Here is an 18,824-nt window from a genome sequence, read left to right on the forward strand (position 1 = left end):
CCCTCCGAGGCCAGCGCACTCAAGGAGCAGTGACATAAAGCTCCCCAGCTGGAGGCACCTGGCAAGCCTGCTCCACTCTGGGAAACTTGCCAGGTCCAGGAGGAGATGAAGAAACTCCGGATGGAGGTCACCGGTCACCGGGCACCCACCTGGGCTATACATGCGGCTGCTCAGCTCCCTCTTCTGAGCTGAAGGTGCCTTTTCCATTCTCGGCTGCCCTCACTCTCGTCCTGCCTGGGACTGGCCGGCCCCAACACCCCACTGGCCCTTGGCCCCCAGGCCCCAGCCCTCTGCCAATAAACTTGAACCCAGGCCCCAGGGATCAGGAGAGCCCCCCAGGCACCAGCTCAGAACCATCTGGCAAATGGTTCCTGAGCGTCATACCTAGCACCCCCGCCCTGGGGACCTCAGGGCCCACCAGAGCTGGCTCCATCTCCCATTGGTCTCCACTTTGCGTTCTGACAAGCTGGCCCGTTTTCAGGGGAGCAAGGGGGGGCACACCTGTGGGCACAACTGTAACTTGTCAGCCTCAGGTAGTCATTCCCTCCCAGTACCATTTACAAGGAATGCCTTCACCACCCCTCCCCCACGTTGCCCCCCCACCTACGCCCTGGGTCTTCGCCTCCCTGCACAATTGCCCAGCTCTCTCCAGCCTGCTACTTCCCGTCCCTAGCCTACCACAGCCTCTGTTCCCAGTGTGTGTAAACCACTTTCCCACGGACTTGTTCCATGCCTAGTGGTGTGGCCACTGGACCTGATGTACCTGTCCACCTCCCACCTCCACCACCTAGGCTGGAAGCCCTGAGGGAACTGAAAGCTACAGGTAGGACCAGCACAGCCTCGTGGTCACACAGACCTCCTCTCAAATGCCAAGTCTGCCTCTAAGTTGTGTGACCTTGGGTAATTTCTTCTGGGCCTCAGTTTCTCTAACTGTAAAATGGGAACAATACCTAATTGTACAGATTGCCCTCCCATATGAAGCAGCCTGCACACAGTTTCCTCGGAGAGCAGGCTGGGTTTTTGTTTGGTTTACTGCTTTATCCCCAGAGCCTAGCACAGTAGTTAGTCCCTCCCAGTAGGGCATTCGATAAATATTTGTTGAATGAATATTATTTTAATGATTGAATGGGTTAATCTCCCTCCCCCTCCCAATCTGATTTACACTTTTTGGTGATCTTGACTTTGCCTGGGACAGTCCCTTGAAACATTTAGTTTCATCTGCAGGGTTTCTTTTTGTTGTTGTTGTTGTGACAGAGACAGAGAGAGGAACCGCAAGGGAGAAAGAAGAGAAGCATCAATTCTTCATTACAGCTCCTTAGTTGTTCATTGATTACTTTCTCATATGTACCTTGACCAGGGGGCTACAGCAGAGCGAGTGACCCCTTGCTCAAATGCCTGATTGACTTTGTGCAGACAGGTGGCAACAGTCACAGACCTGACTTCAGCATTTTCTAAGTATGTGACTGACCCAAAAGACTGAATTTCTCAGCCTTCTCTCCTCTTGTGGAGCGGAGTCAAACACTCAGGCCAGTGACCCTGGGCTCAAGCCAGCAACCATGGGGACACATCTATGATCCCACGCTCAAGCTGGTGAGCCCATGCTCAAGCCAGATGAGCCTGTGCTCAAGCCGGCAACCTCAGGGTTTCGAACCTGGGTCCTACGCATCCCAGTCCAATGCTCTATCCACTGTGCAACCACCTGGTCAGGCCATCTGCAAAACTTCTCCTCCGTGGGCTCTGCATTCACAAAACTCAGGATAAAGACAAAGTTGGCAGGGCGTGATCCCTGGGAACAGGAGGGAGTACTGCTCTGCTCTAAGCAGCTCTGCGTCTCAGGCACCTCACCTCTCCAATAGGACAAGCAGCCCCGCTGGCCTAAGGTCCTTTCTGGCTCTGGCCCCTCAGGTTCCCCTCCCTCCTCAGGCCTCTGACTCCCCTTTACCCTCCCCCTCATGCCAGATCAAGACACAGAAGTGGTCATCCTCCATCAGGGCTCTTGTGGTGGGCAGCCTGGGGGCCTAGGCCAGCGTTCCAGGTCTGCATCAGAGAGAAGGTGTGGAATCGGTTTCTGCCCCAAGGAAAGGCAGGATCCACCCTGGTATCTTCCATGAGGGCAGGGAATACAAGGAAGCTGGGACCGGGATCAGGAACAAGCCAGTAGGCTCCCAAAGAATGGTCATTTCTATAGGACAGGACGGGCCGTGGTGAGGACTGGGGTGGCCAGAATGGCTGAAAGACGGCACACAGGTCTTGCTCTTCCAGCTGCTGTCTCACCACCACTGGGCCCAACCCCACACAGGCTCAAGAAGAGCCAGGACCAGGCCACCGCCCTATCATTCACGGCCTCACCCACCTGCCTGGACTACACTGGCCTCCACCACCTCTCCCCACCCACCTGGGGTGGGGCACCTTAAGCAACAGGCCTGGAAGACAGGATTGCCAGAAGGAATGTAAGAGAGGTCCAGACTGGGGCCACTCTACCAAAGTTCTTGACCTCGTATGTAACCTTCCTTCTTCAGAGGACTCGGGACAAGGAATGCCTGTTCGTTCAACTTTGTGCAGACAGGTTGCAATAGTCACAGACCTGACTTCAGCATTTTCTAAGGATGTGACTGACCCAAACAACAATTTCTCAGCCTTCTCTCCTCTTGTGGAGCGGAGTCAAATGCTCACTGCAGATAGTGGGCGTCTGCTCAGCTCCCAGTGCAGCTGGGAAATAACGCTGCCCTTCCTTGGCAGAGCAGCTGAGCCCAGACTCTACCACCACTGTCGCCCCATGGGAACCTCCACGCCCCGGGACTCTGAAGTCTTGGGCAACAAATCACTTTGGCTAGCTGCGGCCCACCACTGCCAGCTTCCCACAGTCAATGGCTCAAACACCGGAGCCTAAGAAGAAAGTACACAAGCACACAGATGTTGGATATGACATGGAATATGGATATGACATGGAGCATGAAAGGACAACATGAGGCACAGAGCAGTTAGATGTGTTATCCCGTCCAGCAACCCACAGTGGTCCTAGAACCAAAACAGCCTGCACACAGGCCACATTCAGCTCCCATCTCTGGCTTCTCCCTGCAGGCAAGCCTCACCCTGGTCCCTGTGATGTCAGTGTTCCCTCCCTCTCTCTCCCCCTCTCTCTTTCTCTCTCTGCACTGCTCGCTGCTCTGCTGTCAGACAGCTGCCTAATACTGGGGGCTACCCCAATGCTCCTTAAGACCTGAGGCCTGAGATCTTTCTTTTTTATTTATTTATTTATTCATTTTTTTAGAGGGAGGAGAGGGGGGAGGAGGAGCAGGAAGCTTCAACTCCCATATGTGCCTTGACCAGGCAAGCCCAGGGTTTTGAACCAGCAACCTCAGCATTCCAGGTCAATGCTTTATCCACTGCACCACCACAGGTCAGGCTGAGATCTTTCAAGATAATAATGCTGCTTTTCCAGCCTCCCCTTACATGCACACACAGACACAGACACATCCCACCTGATTCCCAGCACAGCCCACTGAAGAAAGAACGCCCATAATCGGAAACAGGAGGAGCCTCCCACCAAAAAAAAAAAAAAGGCATGAAGCAAGGTCCCTGTATCCAGATTTATTTTACATTCTCTTGCAAAGGTGACTTGGGGTTAGACGGAGCTGGGGAGGCAGGAGGGCAACACACATCAATCTTCCTGGAAAACATCTGGCACAGGCCAGTTCTCCAAGGCCCATCTTTCCTGGGCTCGACAGCAGCAGGACACAAGGACAGCCCAGGCCCAGGGCTTGGCAGCCTTTGAGAAGAGGGGACCTTCGGGCAAGACCTCTTGCCAGGCCTCAAATGATAAAAAGAGGTGCCTCCACCCCCACCTCACTCCCAGGCCCAGCTGGAAGCAGGAAGGCACAGGGGGCAGCAGGCAGGCAGGAGGGAAAGGGGGAGGACTCCAGGTGGTGGCCTTTGGTCTCAATGAGGTTAGAGAGCTGATCTTGCTTAGAGGGACCCAGTGGTGGTGAAGCTGGGAGCCAGTCCCTATCAGAGGAAACTGCCACAGGGTGGTAGTGGGGGGGGTAGGTTGGGGGAGATGATGCTGACTTGGGGGTCTGGTCTCAATAAGGCCTGGAAACAGTGTCCACTTCAAAGCAGACCTCTATATTTGGGGAGAGACGGCAATAAAAGGACTGTGAGAGGAATGCTTGTGAGCTGTGGGTGGGAATCAGTCCAGAGGGCTTTGAGGGGCTCCAAGGGAGAGACTGCTGAGCCGTCTGCAGATGCCAGCAGCCAGGTCCTGGGGAGGAAGACGTGGGGAGAGGGGGAGGGCCCCTCTCCCTCCAACAGGTGTTACTGCTCCCACCCCTACTGGCTGGGCTCTGAGTTGCCAGGGAGACCTCTCACACCAGAGCTACATAATTCCCAGGGAATGTCCCAAATTTCTGGGTCCTCCGGGAGACACCTGAAAGGAGAAAGACACAAAGATCATTCCCCACATTTCTTTTTTAATAGGAATGATGGTGTCCCTTCCCCCTGCTGGAAGTGCTCAGAACTGCAGGTAGAGTCCCTGTCCTAGGGAAGAAGAAGAAATCGTTTTCCTCACTCCTGCCACCTAGTGGCCAAAGCTCAGATAAGCAAAGCTACACTTGCTGAATTCAATAACAATGACCAATCTGAGCACTCAACTGCGGATAACTTTCTACACAGCACTGAGTAACCCCACCCTTCCTCGGGAAAGCAAGGAAGCAGGAGGATGAATCACAGAACTTAAATCTCATTGGCCTAGTATGATATCCTCATTTTAGAGATGGGACAGATAAGGCCTGAGAGACCAAGTGAATTCCCCCAAAGCACTCTGCTCTTAGGGTTAGAGGTGGGCCTAAAATTCAGGCCTCTGGTCCAAAGACACCTGTGACCTGCGGTGGTGGGCGGGGAATGCTAGAAGATACAGGAATCTGCAATGAAAGTCCTGGGCTTTCCCTTCCTGGCAGGCTGGCATCCTGATTTCCTTATGAGTAACCCATGCCCACCCTGTACCCAGGCCTAACTGATCCTGTTTCCCTGCCTCGAGGACCTCCCTTTCCTGCTCTGCCACCCTTCAAGGCCCAGCTTCCGCACTTCCTCCAGAAAGCCTTCGCTGACTTGCACTGTCCACAATGATAAGCCACGTATGAGCACTTAACATGTGCTAGTGTGACTAAGCAACGCAACCTTCTTAAACTTTCCTCTGAAAGCATGTGTGGCTTCTGCCACAAAGGTGGTCCTTTTTCTTCTCGTCTATATAATTTGCAAGACTATTTAATTGTAAAGAAATTCAAAAGCAGAAGTACACAGAGTAAAATGAGAATGTGTCCCAAGGTAAGGACCATTAACAAGTTAGTACTTCATAATCACGGGTGAGTCTGAAGCCTGGTCATCAGCAAGGTGCAGGGATTCAGGTGAGAAGGGGGTGGGCTGTCAGGTCAAGGGACTGTCCCTGAGGCTGCCCTGCCCACACCCCTCCAACATGTCAGGCCCTGCAGCCCACTACACAGGCACTTCTGGCTGCTCACATCTCTGAGGGCAGCCCCAGCCTCAGAAGCTGAGGCCTGGACAGGGCCTGACTACTGTGGGGAAACAGGCTGTGTGAAATCTGGGTTGGTCACCTTGAACCAAGCCAAGGCGAGCCTGAGCCTTCCTGCTCTAGTCCTTTGCCTGAGCTGCCCTTGGGCCAGCCTGGAGTGCTGGGATCTGTCTCTCCTTTTGGTGGAGGAAGATTGGGAGGAGTTCTGCTAGCTCGGGCTGGGGGTGGCGGATACACATGTGTGAGATTTGGTCCAAGTCTGCACTGACTTAATCAATGACCCTGGGCCTCATCCCTTGTTGAGATATGAAGGCAACAACATAAGTGCTGGTCCTGGGGAAGCATCCAGAGCCAGGCCTCTTCGGTAGCCAGGCCAGAAGGTGTGTGTCGGGTCAGACCACGAATCTGTGCTGAACCAATATCCTCCCACAGACCCTGAGCTACTGCTTCCAGCCTGCCCCCCACAAGCCCCCCAGACCACGTACCCACAAACCAGCCATCGTCACACTGCTGCATGACATCCACCCGATCCCCCTCCCGCAGCTCCAGCTCGTCCTCATTCTGGGGCCTGTACTGGTACACTGCCCGGTACCTGCAGGAGACATTGTCATAGCAACCACCAGAGCCCTCACTCCTTCCTGAAACCAGATCCAAGAGTCTAACCCAAGTGTTGCCATGTCCTGTGAATTTCCCAGGGTTTCCCCATACTCCCAATAGCCCTGGCCCAGTCCCTGCAATGGCAGCTGTCTGGATCCAGTGTACTTGTCCCCAGGCCTGCTCCCTGCCCGCCAAGCCCTGACCACCCAAATCCTGCCTCCTCAGAGCTCCCAGTGCCTTGACCTCTGTTTGATCAGATCCCATACTTCACGCATCTGTGCACTGACCTCAGGGCTGGAAACCCAGTGAGAGTCTGAGGCTGGGGGCTGAGGGTGGGAAGCTTGCTCTTAGGCTACAGGGCTGACAGGGACAGGTCAGGAGCACTGCAGACAAGTGGCCCCTACCCCTGCCACTCCATCACCTGTAAGCACAGCAAAAACTAGCACTACCTATCAGGAGTTTACCAAATCCACTGGGGAGCTGGGGTGAGCTATTGAGCTATGGGGGTCAGTGTGCTCAGCACTGCCTGCCGGCACCCCCAGACGGTACTCACGGGGTCCAGTGTATCTGAGTGGTGTGGGGGGAGGTGGGTCCCAGGTCCAGGGGACGGCTGGAGCCTCCAGGATGGGGCAGAGAAGATGCAGGGGTGCCAAGACTCTAGGGGTCCACAGGAGGGAAGGTGAGCACAGCCAGCATGAGAGACTGGAAGTGAAATGAGCTCCTATCTCCCCGCACTGCTCAGCCGGTCCTCTCTGTCCCCAGAGCACAGGGGGGAGGGGTGGGGGTGGCCTGGGTCCTCTCCGTCCCCAGAGCACGGGGGTGGGGGGTGGGGGGGGTGGCCTGGGTCCTCTCCATCCCCAGAGCACGGGTGTGTGTGTGTGTGGGGGGCCTGGGTCCTCTCCGTCCCCAGAGCACGGGGGTGGGGGGTGTATGGCCTGGGACAGTTTCACTTCACAGGTAGGGCAGGCGGCTGGCTTCTGAACCAGCACAGACAAAGCAACAAAGCGGGCCAGGAGGAGGCCCGCACACTGGCCGGGCCAGCGGATGCTGGTTTGCTGAGTGAGATGACTACAGGAGCAAAGGGCTTGTTTGTGGGCTGTCAGGACGGGACCAATGACTATCCTTAACTGTAAATTTCTGCTTCAAACCCACCCACCTACCCTCTGCAGTGGGAATTATTACCCCCATTCTGCAGGTGAGGAATAGTACAGGTGAGAAAACCCACAACCAGAGACAGCTAAGTGCCCAAGTCACATGGCAGGTGAACTCTGGGCCCCACCTATGCCAGAGGCTGACACAGGAAGTCACAAAAGTGGAGTCTGAAGGGTCAGGAGACCTGGACTGGCGTTGGGGTCCCACCTAGGGCTGGCTGGCTACCCCATTCTCCCCCCTCCGGGATGCAGCTCAAGGGCAGAACCAGCCTGAGAGCTCTGGGTGCTGCAGTGCCCACAGGGTGGGGCGCACCCTGCCAGCTGCCCCAGGGCAGGCTGAGAAGGCTTCCGAGTGCAGCCCCAACACAGGAACAGGGTGGGGTGGGGCAGGGAGCAGGGCTCAGCTCTCCACTTGAAACAGGTCCCCTTACCTGGGTCTGAAGTCCAAGCTCCTGGGTAGGGAAGGAAAAGCCAGTGCGGCAGGGGGAGGCCCGGTCCCCCCAGTCGGTGGGATCAGCGGGACTGCGTGGTGTTATCGGGGAGCTGGGGTGGTGGGTGGCCAGCTGGGCAGCAGTCAGGCAGGGAGACGCAGGGAGCTGGGGACCCTCTTCACAGACGCGGACCCGGGGCTCACGGCACACCTGCACGTAACTGGCAGGGAAGATGCCCTGGCGCCCCGTGCCCGAGATGCGCCCTTCATACCAGTTCTCGTTCACCTTTCGGATCAAGCAGATGCGCTCTCCCTGGGGGAGAAAGGAGTCAGTATTTTGAGGGCCTTCCTGGGCACCACGCACCCAAGGGAGCCTGCACGGGTGCCCACAGGGAGCAGGCTCAAAGGGGGTCCGCAGTTTATACAAAGGTCATACTGCTAGGAGATGGAAGAGTCAGGAGCCAAACCCAGGCTGCCCCCTGGAGTGAGCAGCAGTCTGAGCTCCTCCCACAGTGCGTGGCGCTGGTTCGGACCAAGCCCTTCCTCTGCGGGAAGCCTACATGTGCCACCTTTTGAGTTCTTAAGCTCTCTCTCTGCAGAGTTCCAGTGACAGGGGAGCCTGATGGCTAAAAGCACAGGTTCAAGGCCCTGGCCGGTTGGCTCAGTGGTAAAGCATCGGCCTGGCGTGCAGAAGTCCAGGGTTCAATTCCCGGCCAGGGCACACAGGAGAAGCGCCCATCTGCTTCTCCACCCCTCCCCCTCTCCTTCCTCTCTGTCTCTCTCTTCCACTCCCGCAGCCGAGGCTCCACTGGAGCAAAGATGGCCCAGGCGCTGGGGATGGCTCCTTGGCCTCTGCCCCAGGCGCTAGAGTGGCTCTGGTCGCAACAGAGCGATGCCCCGGAGGGGCAGAGCATCGCTCCCCGGTGGGCGTGCCAGGTGGATCCCGGTCGGGCGCATGCGGGAGTCTGTCTGACTGTCTCTCCCCGTTTCTGGCTTCAGAAAAAATACAGAAAAAATAATAATAATAAATAAATAAAAGCACAGGTCCAAACCAGGCTCTCCAATTTTCAACCTATGTGGCAGTGGGCAAGTTACTTTGCCTCTCTGAGCCTTGGTTTCCTCTTATGTGATATGAGGATAGCAACGCTGTTGCCATGAGGATCAAAGGAAATCAACAGCAGGTTGGTCAGAGGCACTGGACTGGCATTAACCACCCCTGCCATGACTGGCTCCTCCCCTCCTCCACATGGGTGGTCCTGTCACCACTGCTAACAAACTCTCTGTCAGCTGGTGCTTCCTCAAGCCCATGGGACTAAGGTCAGGTGAGGTGCCCTGGGAGGGTGGTCTTCAGCCCTCTCCTCTTTCCATCTAGCCACCACCTGCCCCTTCTTTCTCTGGAGCCAGCTCTTCTGGGGCACATTCACTATGGGCATCTGTGACCACAGCCCCAAAAATCAACCAAAAGGAGACCAGTTCCCTGTTGTCTAGGACAACAGTTTTCATTCATTCTTTCTTTTTTTGTGACACACAGAGAGAGGGGCAGGTAGGGACAGACAGGCAGGAAGGGAGAGAGATGAGAAGCATCAATTCTTCATTGCAGCTCCTTAGTTGTTCATTGATTGCTTTCTTATATGTGCCTTGACTGTGAGGCTACAGCAGAGCAAGTGACCCCTTGCTCAAGCCAGCGACCCTGGCCTTCAAGCCAGCAACCTCTGGGCTCAAGCCAGTGACCATGGGGTCATGTCTATGATCCCACACTCAAGCCAGCAACACCGCGCTCAAGCTAGTGAGCCCGCACTCAGGCCAGATGAGCCTGCATTCAAGCCAGCATCCTCGGGGATTCGAACCTGGGTCCTCTGCATCCCAGTCCAATGCTCCATCCACTGCACTACTACCTGGCCAGGCTCAAGCTTTCTTGAACACAATCTATAGTAAAACTTGCATTGTAGTAACAACCCAATACATACATACACACACATACACACACACACACATAAATGCCTAAAAATTTGACAGAATACCTTTTCTACATGCAAAGCATTCTAATATTTCCATTTTATTCTTCTAAAAACACTGATTGAGATCCTCAAAACCTACCAACTGGAACTGAAAAAAGCACAGCTACTCTAGAAGTTTTGGACTTTTAAAAAATGGGCTAAATTAAGGGAAACATATCCAAAGAGATTGAGAAAAAAATTGGGAATGATGGATGAAGATGGATACACCTGAATCTTTTTTTAAATGTTGCACTGTACAGCCCTGGCCAGTTGGCTCATCAGTTGAGTGTGTGGGAGTTCTGGGTTCAATTCCCAGCCAAGGGCACACAGGAGAAGCGTCTATCTGCTTCTCCACCCTCCCCCCTCTCTTTCTTCTCTGTCTCTCTCTTCCCCTCCCACAGCCAAGGCTCCATTGGAGCAAAGTTGGCCTGGGCACTGAGGATGGTTCCACGGCCTCTGCCTCAGGTGCTAAAACGGCTCCGGTTGCAATGGAGCAACGTCCCAGATGGGCAGAGCATTGTCCTCTAGTGGGCATGCCAGGTGGATCCTGGTTGGGCACAAGCAGGAGTCTGTCTCTCTACCTTCCTGCTTCTCACTTTAGAAAAAAAAAAAAAGTACTGTACATATTCCGCTTGTACATATTCACCAGCCCCTGCCCATGCCCACCTCCTGCCCGGCCTGGCCACACCTTTCGGAAGGACAGCTCCACTTCCAGATCCCCCTTGAAATTGTACTGGGCCACGGCTTCTCCATATTCCAGCACCTGGTAGGTCGGGGGCTTGAGAGGCTTGGGGATCTCATCTGCAGGCAGCACCTGCGGGAAGAAAAGTCATGAGAAAGGTTCGGCTTAGACATCAACTGGTCACAGACCTGGGCTCCTGGGAGGGGGAGGCAACAGAGAGAAGGGGGTGTGGGTAAGCTCTGTCCCCAGACCAGGAAGGAGACAGATGCCAGGCACTAGCCTGAGGTAAGTCCCAGAAAACCTCTGAAGGAAGAATTTCCACTAGAGCTATGTGGAGTGGGAATTACTGGAGTGGGCAGCGGCAGTGCAAAGATGGAAGTCTGTTCAGTGAGAGTTCCACTTGGAGGCAGAAGGAAAGCAAGTTCCAAGGAGCAGGGAACATCCGGCGGCCTGTTCTAAAAGTGAGGTTCTAACACTCCCCACTGCTGAGAGCCAAGTGCCCGCTTCCTTCCCCTCCATCCCACCAGTTGCCAGAATCTCCATGCTGTTAGCTTTACCCTACTCATAAAAATCAAGATGCTAGTAAACTATTTCAGACTAAGATATAAATGACTGATGACATGGAATACTGCATATATTCTGCAAAATTTCAGGATCAGAGATCATTCTGAGAGCTGGGAGGCCTACTGATGCCTGTCAAATCAACAGCCTGAAGTAAACAACAACCTAACTCACGGGTCAAAGAGGAAGTCACAAAGAAAATGAGCAGATAGTTTGAGTTTAACGAAAAAAGAAAACAAAATATCAAAATCTGTGGCATGTAGTTAAAGCAGTGCTTAGAGGAACATTTATGGCCTTAGGTGCTCACAAAAGTTAGGGGATCAGGGAACGTCCAGACACTCCAATACTTTCAGCCTTTTGTATGGTGCATCTTCACCAATGAAATACAAGTTGGTTTTGCATCTCATTTGCATAATTGAACAACTTTCTTTGACTTGTCATTTGCTTTTCTTGTTTAATAAAAAAAATCAAATGCTTCTTTTTTTATTGCTTCATACTCATTTCAAAATATCCCCTAATTTTTGTGAGCAGTATATTAGGGAAAAGTGTTTGAAATCAATCATCTAAATTACCACCTTAACAAACTAGAAAAAGAAGAGCAAATTAGACCAAATGTAAGCAGAAGGAAACAGTAAAGAGGCAAAAATCAATGATATGGAAAAGAAAGACTGAGAAAAATCAATTAAATCAAAAGTTGGTTCTTTGAAAAGATCAAAAAAAAATAAAAAATAAAAAAATAAAAAATAAAAGATCAATTAAATTAAAGAAAACCAGTTAGAAGGTGACGATAATAACCTAGAGATGTTTTCTCTGAACGTATGTACCCTGATTTATCAATGTCACCCCATTAAAATTAATTTTAAAAAATCCCTAGCTAGAATCAGAGAAGACACAAACTATCAATATCAGGAATGGAAGGAAGGACACCACTATAGATATCACTGACATGAAAAGGGTAATAAGAAGCCTGGCCTGTGGGGACAGTTGATAGAGCATCGAACTGAAACACTGAGGTCACTGGTTGGAAACCCTGGTTGTGCCTGGTCAAGGCACATATGACAAGCAACCCATGAATAGCTAATGTGAAGCAACTATGAGTTGATACTTCTTGTCCCCCCACCACCACCCTCTCCTCCCTCTGTAAAATCAACAAATAAAATCTTTAAAAAATAAAATAAAAGGATAATAAGGAAATACTATGAGCAACTTAACTAATAATTTAGATAGCTTGAAATTCCTTAAGGCCCTGGCCGGTTGGCTCAGCGGTAGAGCGTCGGCCTGGCGTGTGGGGGACCCGGGTTCGATTCCCGGCCAGGGCACATAGGAGAAACGCCCATTTGCTTCTCCACCCCCCCTCTCCTTCCTCTCTGTCTCTCTCTTCCCCTCCCACAGCCAAGGCTCCATTGGAGCGGGGATGGCCTGGGCGCTGGGGATGGCTCCTTGGCCTCTGCCCCAGGCGCTAGAGTGGCTCTGGTCGCGGCAGAGCTACGCCCTGGAGGGGCAGAGCATTGCCCCCTGGTGGGCAGAGCGTCACCCCCTGGTGGGCGTGCCGGGTGGATCCCGGTCGGGCGCATGCGGGAGTCTGTCTGACTGTCTCTCCCCGTTTCCAGCTTCAGAAAAATACAAAAAAAAAAAAAGAAAGAAAGAAAAAGAAATTCCTTAAAAGACTCAAATAGCAAAGAAAATTGGTAGTCCTATATCTATCAAATCCAGAACTTACATCTAGATTCAGATTCTGGATCGTCTACTTAACTTGTCTCTGAACCTTCGCAAGCCTATCTGTAAAATGGGCAGGTCTATTACTTCCCCAGTTAATGAGGAGAAAACAAAGCAGGTAATTCAGGTGACTCTGGAATGACATAGGTTTGAACTGTGTGGGTCCACTTATATACAGATTTTTTTCAGTAAATATATTGAAAATTTTTTGGAGATTCGTGACAATTTGTAAAAAACTCATATATGATCCATGTAGCATAGAAATATCAAAAAGAAAAAATGAAGAAAAAGGTTCTGTCACCCTGGCTGGGTGCCTCAGTGGATAAAGTGTCCTCCCAGCACGTGGAGGTTGGCAGGTTCAATCTCCAGCTCCAGCACATACGAGAAGCAATGAATGAGCGCACAACTAAGTGGAACAACGAGTTGATGCTTTTCTATCTCCCTTTCTCTCTCTCAAATCAATGGAAAAAATTTTAATGAAAAAGAAAAAGGTTATGTCATGAATATGTATTTTCTCTTCCTTATGATTTTCTTAATAATGTTTTTTTCTCTAGCTTACTTCATTGTAAGAATACATTATATATTATATATAACATACAAAATAGGTATTAATCAATTATTGTTATCAGTGAGGCTTCTGGTCAATAGTAAGCTATTAGTAGTTGAGTTTTGGGGGAGTCAAAAGTTACATATGGACTTGACCAGTGGTGGCACAGTAGAGAGAGTATGGACCTGGGGTGCTGAGGTCCCAGATTCAAAACCCCCAAGGTCTCCGCCTTCAGCATGGGCTCATCCTGGAGCACAGGCTCACCAGCTTGAGCACGAGATCTTGAGCATGGGATCATCAACATAATCTCATGGTCACTGGCTTGAACCCAAAAGTCACTGGCTTGAAGTCCAAGGTTGCTGGCTTGAGCTCAAAGTCACTGGCTTGAGCAAGGGGTCACTGACTCAGCTGGAGGGGCCCCCAGGTCAAGGCATGGATGAGAAAGCAATCAATGAACAACTAAAGTGCCGCAACTATGAGTTGATGCTTCTCACCTCACTCCCTTCCCCCACAAAGGAAAAAAGTTACATATGGATTTTCAACTGTGCAGGGAAGGGGACGGGTGTCAAGTGCTCCTAACCCTTGCATTGTTTAAAAGTCAGCTGTAGGCCCTGGCCGGTTGGCTCAGTGGTAGAGCGTCGGCCTGGCGTGCAGAAGTCCCGGGTTCGATTCCCGGCCAGGGCACACAGGAGAAGCGCCCATCTGCTTCTCCACCCCTCCCCCTCTCCTTCCTCTCTGTCTCTCTCTCCCCTCCTGCAGCTGAGGCTCCATTGGAGCAAAGATGGCCTGGGCGCTGGGGATGGCTCCTCGGCCTCTGCCCCAGGCACTAGAGTGGCTCTGGTCGCAATAGAGCGACACCCCGGAGGGGCAGAGCATCGCCCCCTGGTGGGCAGAGCGTCGCCCCCTGGTGGGCGTGCCGGGTGGATCCCAGTCGGGCGCATGTGGGAGTCTGTCTGACTGTCTCTCCCCGTTTCTAGCTTCAGAAAAATACAAAAATAAAATAAAATAAAATAAAAAAATAATAAAAGTCAACTGTAGCCTGACCAAGTGGTGGCACAGTGGATAGAGCGTTGGACTGGGATGCATAGGACCCAGGTTCAAAACCCCAAGCTCACCAGCTTGAGCAGGGGCTCATCTGGTTTGAGCAAAACTCACCAGCTTGAGCCCAAGGTAGCTGGCTTGAGCAAGGGGTCACTCAGTCTGCTGTAGCCCCCCACCCCAGGTCAAGGCACATATGAGAAAGCAATCAATGAACAACTAAGGTGCTGCAAATAAAAATTGATGCTTCTCATCTCTCTCCCTTCCTGTCTGTTTGTCCCTATCTGTCCCTCTCTCTGACTCTCTCTGTCTCTGTCACACACACACACACACACACACACACACACACAAAGTCAACTATACACATGAAGATGATGCAAGTGTATGTGATTTGTAAACATCACACACTTTGTACTCTTGCCAGGTGTAATTAGGATTCGTCCCAAAGACAGCTTGAGAGAGATGGATTCTGCATGGTGAGAGTCTGGGGCACTGACAGGGCCGGGAGTCCCACCTTTAGCCCTCATTTAACAAAGATTCCCTGAGTACAGGCACAGACTGGGCCAGGCTGCGGGGCCAAGGTTATGAAGCTGAGATGTGGCCCCCGTCCTGGAGCGCACAGTTCCGCATCCCAGGGAACCTGTGAGATACAGCAGCCAGCTCAGGAGAGAAGCAATGGCTGGGTAAGGGCTCTGCGCACCCAGCTGCCCCCCCCCCCCCCGTGCTCCTGCTGGCTCCTGCTCACCTCCACGTAATTAGTAGGGAAGATGCCCAGCCTGCCATGATGCTCCCCCTCCAGCCAGTTCTTGTCCACCTCCTTGTGGATGTAGACAATGTCACCCTTCTTCAGGGTCAGCTCCCTGTAGGCCAGAGCAAGGACATCCTTCCCATCAGACCCTGTCTGGCACACCCAGAGTCCCCTCCACCCTTGGGGACCCCCATCTCAGCCCTGCCCTCTCCTCCCCCCCAGAGGGCAGAGCCAGTCCCTGGGGCAGGAGAGGAGAGAGAAGGGCACTTACTTGGGGGACTGTGCTTGGAAGTCAAACTTGAGCCTGGCAGCCTTCCTCTGTGCAGGGGGAGAGGACAGAGGGGAGTCACCAGTTCAGTCAAGGAGTCACCAGGCCCCACCCCAGTCTGCACCGGACCCTTACCCTGCTCCTACCCCCTTACCTTCTTTTCTTCCTTCCTAGCAGGGCTGACCCTGCGTTCAGAGGCACTAGGGTCTGTGGAAAAGCATGAACTTGGTTAGGAAGGTCATGTCTGGGGGTGGGGCTGGGGTGGGATTACTGTCCCCTCACAGGCACCAGTGGAAGAATGGGACTGGGTGCTCTTTCTACCACACTCCTGGTGACACCAGATCTGGTGAGTGGTGGTGGGCGTCTGGGTGAGATAAAGGGCAGGATCTGGTCCTTACCTCGGGTGGAGGAAGGATAGACGAAATCCCTGCGACCTAGGAAGGGGCTTCCTCTATCCGCCATTCTGTGGGGGCTCAGGGGCCGGGAGGCACCTCGGTAGAGTGCATTCGGGAAGCTGGGGCTCCAGGCGGAGGCCGGGCTGCGGGGACACAGCAAGTGAGCCACTTGTTGGCTTCATGTCCTACCAGGCTCACCCACATCTTCAGCTGCCTCCTTCCCAAGCGTCCCCCAGGCTCGCCACAGGACGTCCTACTTCCTAAGCAGTGGGCCGGGAACGGGTGTGGCCGGCAGGGGTGGGGGTGCGCTAGGAAGTGCGAGCCGAGGCTCCCGGTCCTTGGCTGAGGACAGCTTCCATTTGGGGGCTGGGAACGGCCCCCTTGCAGCAAGCAGTGCCCCGTCCCCACTGGCTACATGCCTTCCTCCACGGATACCCCCACACACACACGCCACATCCCTCCCCGGGCCACGTCCCCTATCCAGCCACGTCCCCTCCAGCCGTGCTCCGCACGCGCCTGCAACTCACCGCGTAGGGGACCGTGGCTCCTGGGGCCGTCGGGGCGCCTGGGAACACTGTGGGGGAGACGGCAGCGGAGACAGCAGCGGTCAGCGCCGGACTGGACCCGCAGCAGCTCAGTCTGCCGCCTCCGGAAAAGTTGGCAGCTTGGAGGGAGGAAGGGTGGGCGGGGCGGGTCCGAGTCGAGGCAGGCAGGGACCGGGAGGGGCCCAGGAGCCGGGGGTGGGGAGCAGAGGAGAGGGGTGACCAAGGGCGGGAGTGGGGGGACCGAGGGCGGGGGTGGGGAGACAGTGCGGAAGAAGGTCCGGGGACACGGCGGGGAACTCAGCAACCCACGTCAGGCTGACGTGAGGTCGACCTGGAAGGGTTCTTAGGAGTCACTCGGAAAAGTCCACGCCCAGCCTTAGAGGAGCGCGCAAACATGGGTGAAATCTACCCAAGGTCGCTCCGAGCGCCACCGGAGGGACCTCTCTGGTCTGCCCCCCTCGGCCCAGCCCTGCTGCTGCGGCCTCCAGGGCCCGGAGTCTCACAGGAGGGGACTGGGAGGTCGATACCTTGGGGGATAGCTGCCGGATTTCAATAGCCCGCAGATCCTTGTCCAGCTCAGCGCTCAGCTTGGCCAGCTCTCTCTCCAGCAGGACCTGGGGCAGGTGGTGGGGAGAGAGTGGGCAGTGGGGAAGAGGGGGAGGAAGAGGGAAAGCAGTGCACGGTTGGGGGCGCTAGTCAAAGGTCAGATGTGAGAAGCCCAGTGGGCAGCCGGACAAAGTATGGCGCGCTCCTGCATTAGTGAAGGGCAGGCTCCTGCCAGCTGCCTGCGGGGAGGTGTGTCAGGGTGTCAGGAGGGCAGTCTCTTACTGGCCTTTCCCTCCTGACCTGATCAGCAGTCTGGTACTCCCATGCTAGTCCCTTAGGACTTCTTGATAGTGCCTCAGTGTCATTTTTGTCACATAACTTCACTGTTCAAGAGCCTGCAGAGCCCTGCATTTCCTCTCCGATCAAGTTGTCTAGGGCAGGGGTCGAGAACCTTTTTGGCTGAGAGAGCCATGAACGCCACATATTTTAAAATGTAATTCCATGAGAGCCATACAATGACCCGTGTATGTTACGCATTATCCAATAAAAATTTGGTGTCCTGGAGGACAGCTGTGATTGGCTCCAGCCATCCACAACCATGAACATGAGCGGTAGGAAATGAATGGATTGTAATACATGAGAATGTTTTATTTATTTTTTTTTTTAATTTTTATTTTTTTAATTTTTATTTATTTACTTATTTTTTACAAAGACAGTGAGTGAGTCAGAGAGAGGGATAGACAGGGACAGACAGACAGGAACGGAGAGAGATGAAAAGCATCAATCATTAGTTTTTCATTGTGCGGTGCAACACCTTAGTTGTTCATTGATTGTTTTATATTTTTAACGTTATTATTTTTTTAATTAAAGATTTGTCTGCAAGCCAGATACAGCCATAAAAACAGCCACATCTGGCTCGCGAGCCATAGGTTCCCGACCCCTGGTCTATGGCCTTCCACAGCCTGGCTTCACTGTGCCCAACCTGCTTTCCCTCCACCACCCATCCTGCCGCCCAGACTTTGCCTCTGCACCTCCTCCATCCTGAGCACCCTCTCTCTGCCTAGCCACACCCTCCCACTTCTTTAGAGCCCATCTCCACCTCTAAGAATACTTCCTGACAATTCCAGTTCATACTGACCACTGTTTCTCTGCTCCTGCTTTGGTCAACACACAAAGTTATTCAACTCGCTTGAGTGCCTACTGTGTATCAGACACTACGGTGGGTGATGGGGTCACAGAAGCAACCTGTGTAGGACTGGAGAGGGCCAGCACTCTGGGACCTGCATTCTCTGCTCACAGTCACTGGGGCCAACGTCACCCAGAACCTCTCTCCTCGGTCCCCCAATACTGCTGTCTTCCCTCCCCCCACCTTCCCTGCAGCACTCACCTCAATGGGCTGGAAGGGCTTCTCAACAGGGTCGTCCACCAGAGGTTTCTTGGGCTAAGGGCAAGAAGGGTGAGTCAGAGAGAGTGGGCTCGCTTGCCAAAATGCACTAGCCAAGAGGTGCACGCACTCCCAGAGGACTGGGCCCGCGTCACCTTCTGCCCCGTCTCTAGCTCTTGTAGAAACTGGTTCCACGACTCTTCTGGCCAGACATTCTCCACTTTCTCTCGGCGTTTTGGCACCTGTGTAGAGGTGGGTAGCCATCAGCTTAAGTAGAGGGGTACTAGGACATGAGCAGGCTTTCCGGCCACGGCCCCACCCCTATGGCCACCGGTCCCCTCCTGAGGATGCTGGGTTCACCTAGCTGCAGGCCTCAACTGACAGGGCGTTTCTGTGCTCTTTCCACAGAGGGACTTGGCCAAGAAGGCATTGGAGACAGTGTGGGGGGTGCTGGGTAGGTTACCTGATTTGCAGTCTGGGGCTGGGAGGAGGATGCTCCAGGGTTACAGTTGAAGGAGCTTCTAAGAAATTCTTCAGAGAGATCCCAGTTTCTTCTAGAGGAGGGGAAGGACATCTCTTCAATTTCCTTTTTGGGGAAACTGAGGCATAAGTGAGAACACAGCCCCCATAGAGGGAGCTGCACCATCATCCTGTCCTGCTCCAGGCCGCAGAGCAGTGTTAAATAGCGGAAA

The 18,824-nt window shown here is 53.4% G+C and overlaps 1 protein-coding gene across 4 annotated transcripts in view; it reads right to left on the minus strand.

Annotated features, from left to right (window-relative positions):
* Positions 1-3,576: 3,576 nt before the first annotated feature.
* SORBS3 (sorbin and SH3 domain containing 3) overlaps positions 3,577-18,824 on the minus strand; it is a 28,702-nt gene continuing 13,454 nt past the window's right edge. For all 4 annotated transcript variants that reach the window (XM_066267664.1, XM_066267647.1, XM_066267655.1 and 1 more), the window contains exons 8-21: positions 18,596-18,686; positions 18,288-18,374; positions 18,136-18,189; positions 16,730-16,816; positions 16,185-16,231; positions 15,661-15,800; positions 15,417-15,469; positions 15,266-15,312; positions 14,992-15,106; positions 10,391-10,516; positions 7,707-8,018; positions 6,678-6,781; positions 6,013-6,119; positions 3,577-4,426 (exon numbers count right to left, since the gene is read on the minus strand). In XM_066267664.1, the coding sequence (XP_066123761.1) occupies positions 4,365-4,426; positions 6,013-6,119; positions 6,678-6,781; positions 7,707-8,018; positions 10,391-10,516; positions 14,992-15,106; positions 15,266-15,312; positions 15,417-15,469; positions 15,661-15,800; positions 16,185-16,231; positions 16,730-16,816; positions 18,136-18,189; positions 18,288-18,374; positions 18,596-18,686 (1,432 nt within the window). In that variant the 3' untranslated portion in view covers positions 3,577-4,364. The remainder of the gene's footprint in view (positions 4,427-6,012; positions 6,120-6,677; positions 6,782-7,706; positions 8,019-10,390; positions 10,517-14,991; positions 15,107-15,265; positions 15,313-15,416; positions 15,470-15,660; positions 15,801-16,184; positions 16,232-16,729; positions 16,817-18,135; positions 18,190-18,287; positions 18,375-18,595; positions 18,687-18,824) is intronic.

The sequence above is a fragment of the Saccopteryx bilineata genome, chromosome 1 (genome assembly GCF_036850765.1).
Source record: "Saccopteryx bilineata isolate mSacBil1 chromosome 1, mSacBil1_pri_phased_curated, whole genome shotgun sequence".
In the NCBI taxonomy this organism is placed as follows: domain Eukaryota; kingdom Metazoa; phylum Chordata; class Mammalia; order Chiroptera; family Emballonuridae; genus Saccopteryx; species Saccopteryx bilineata.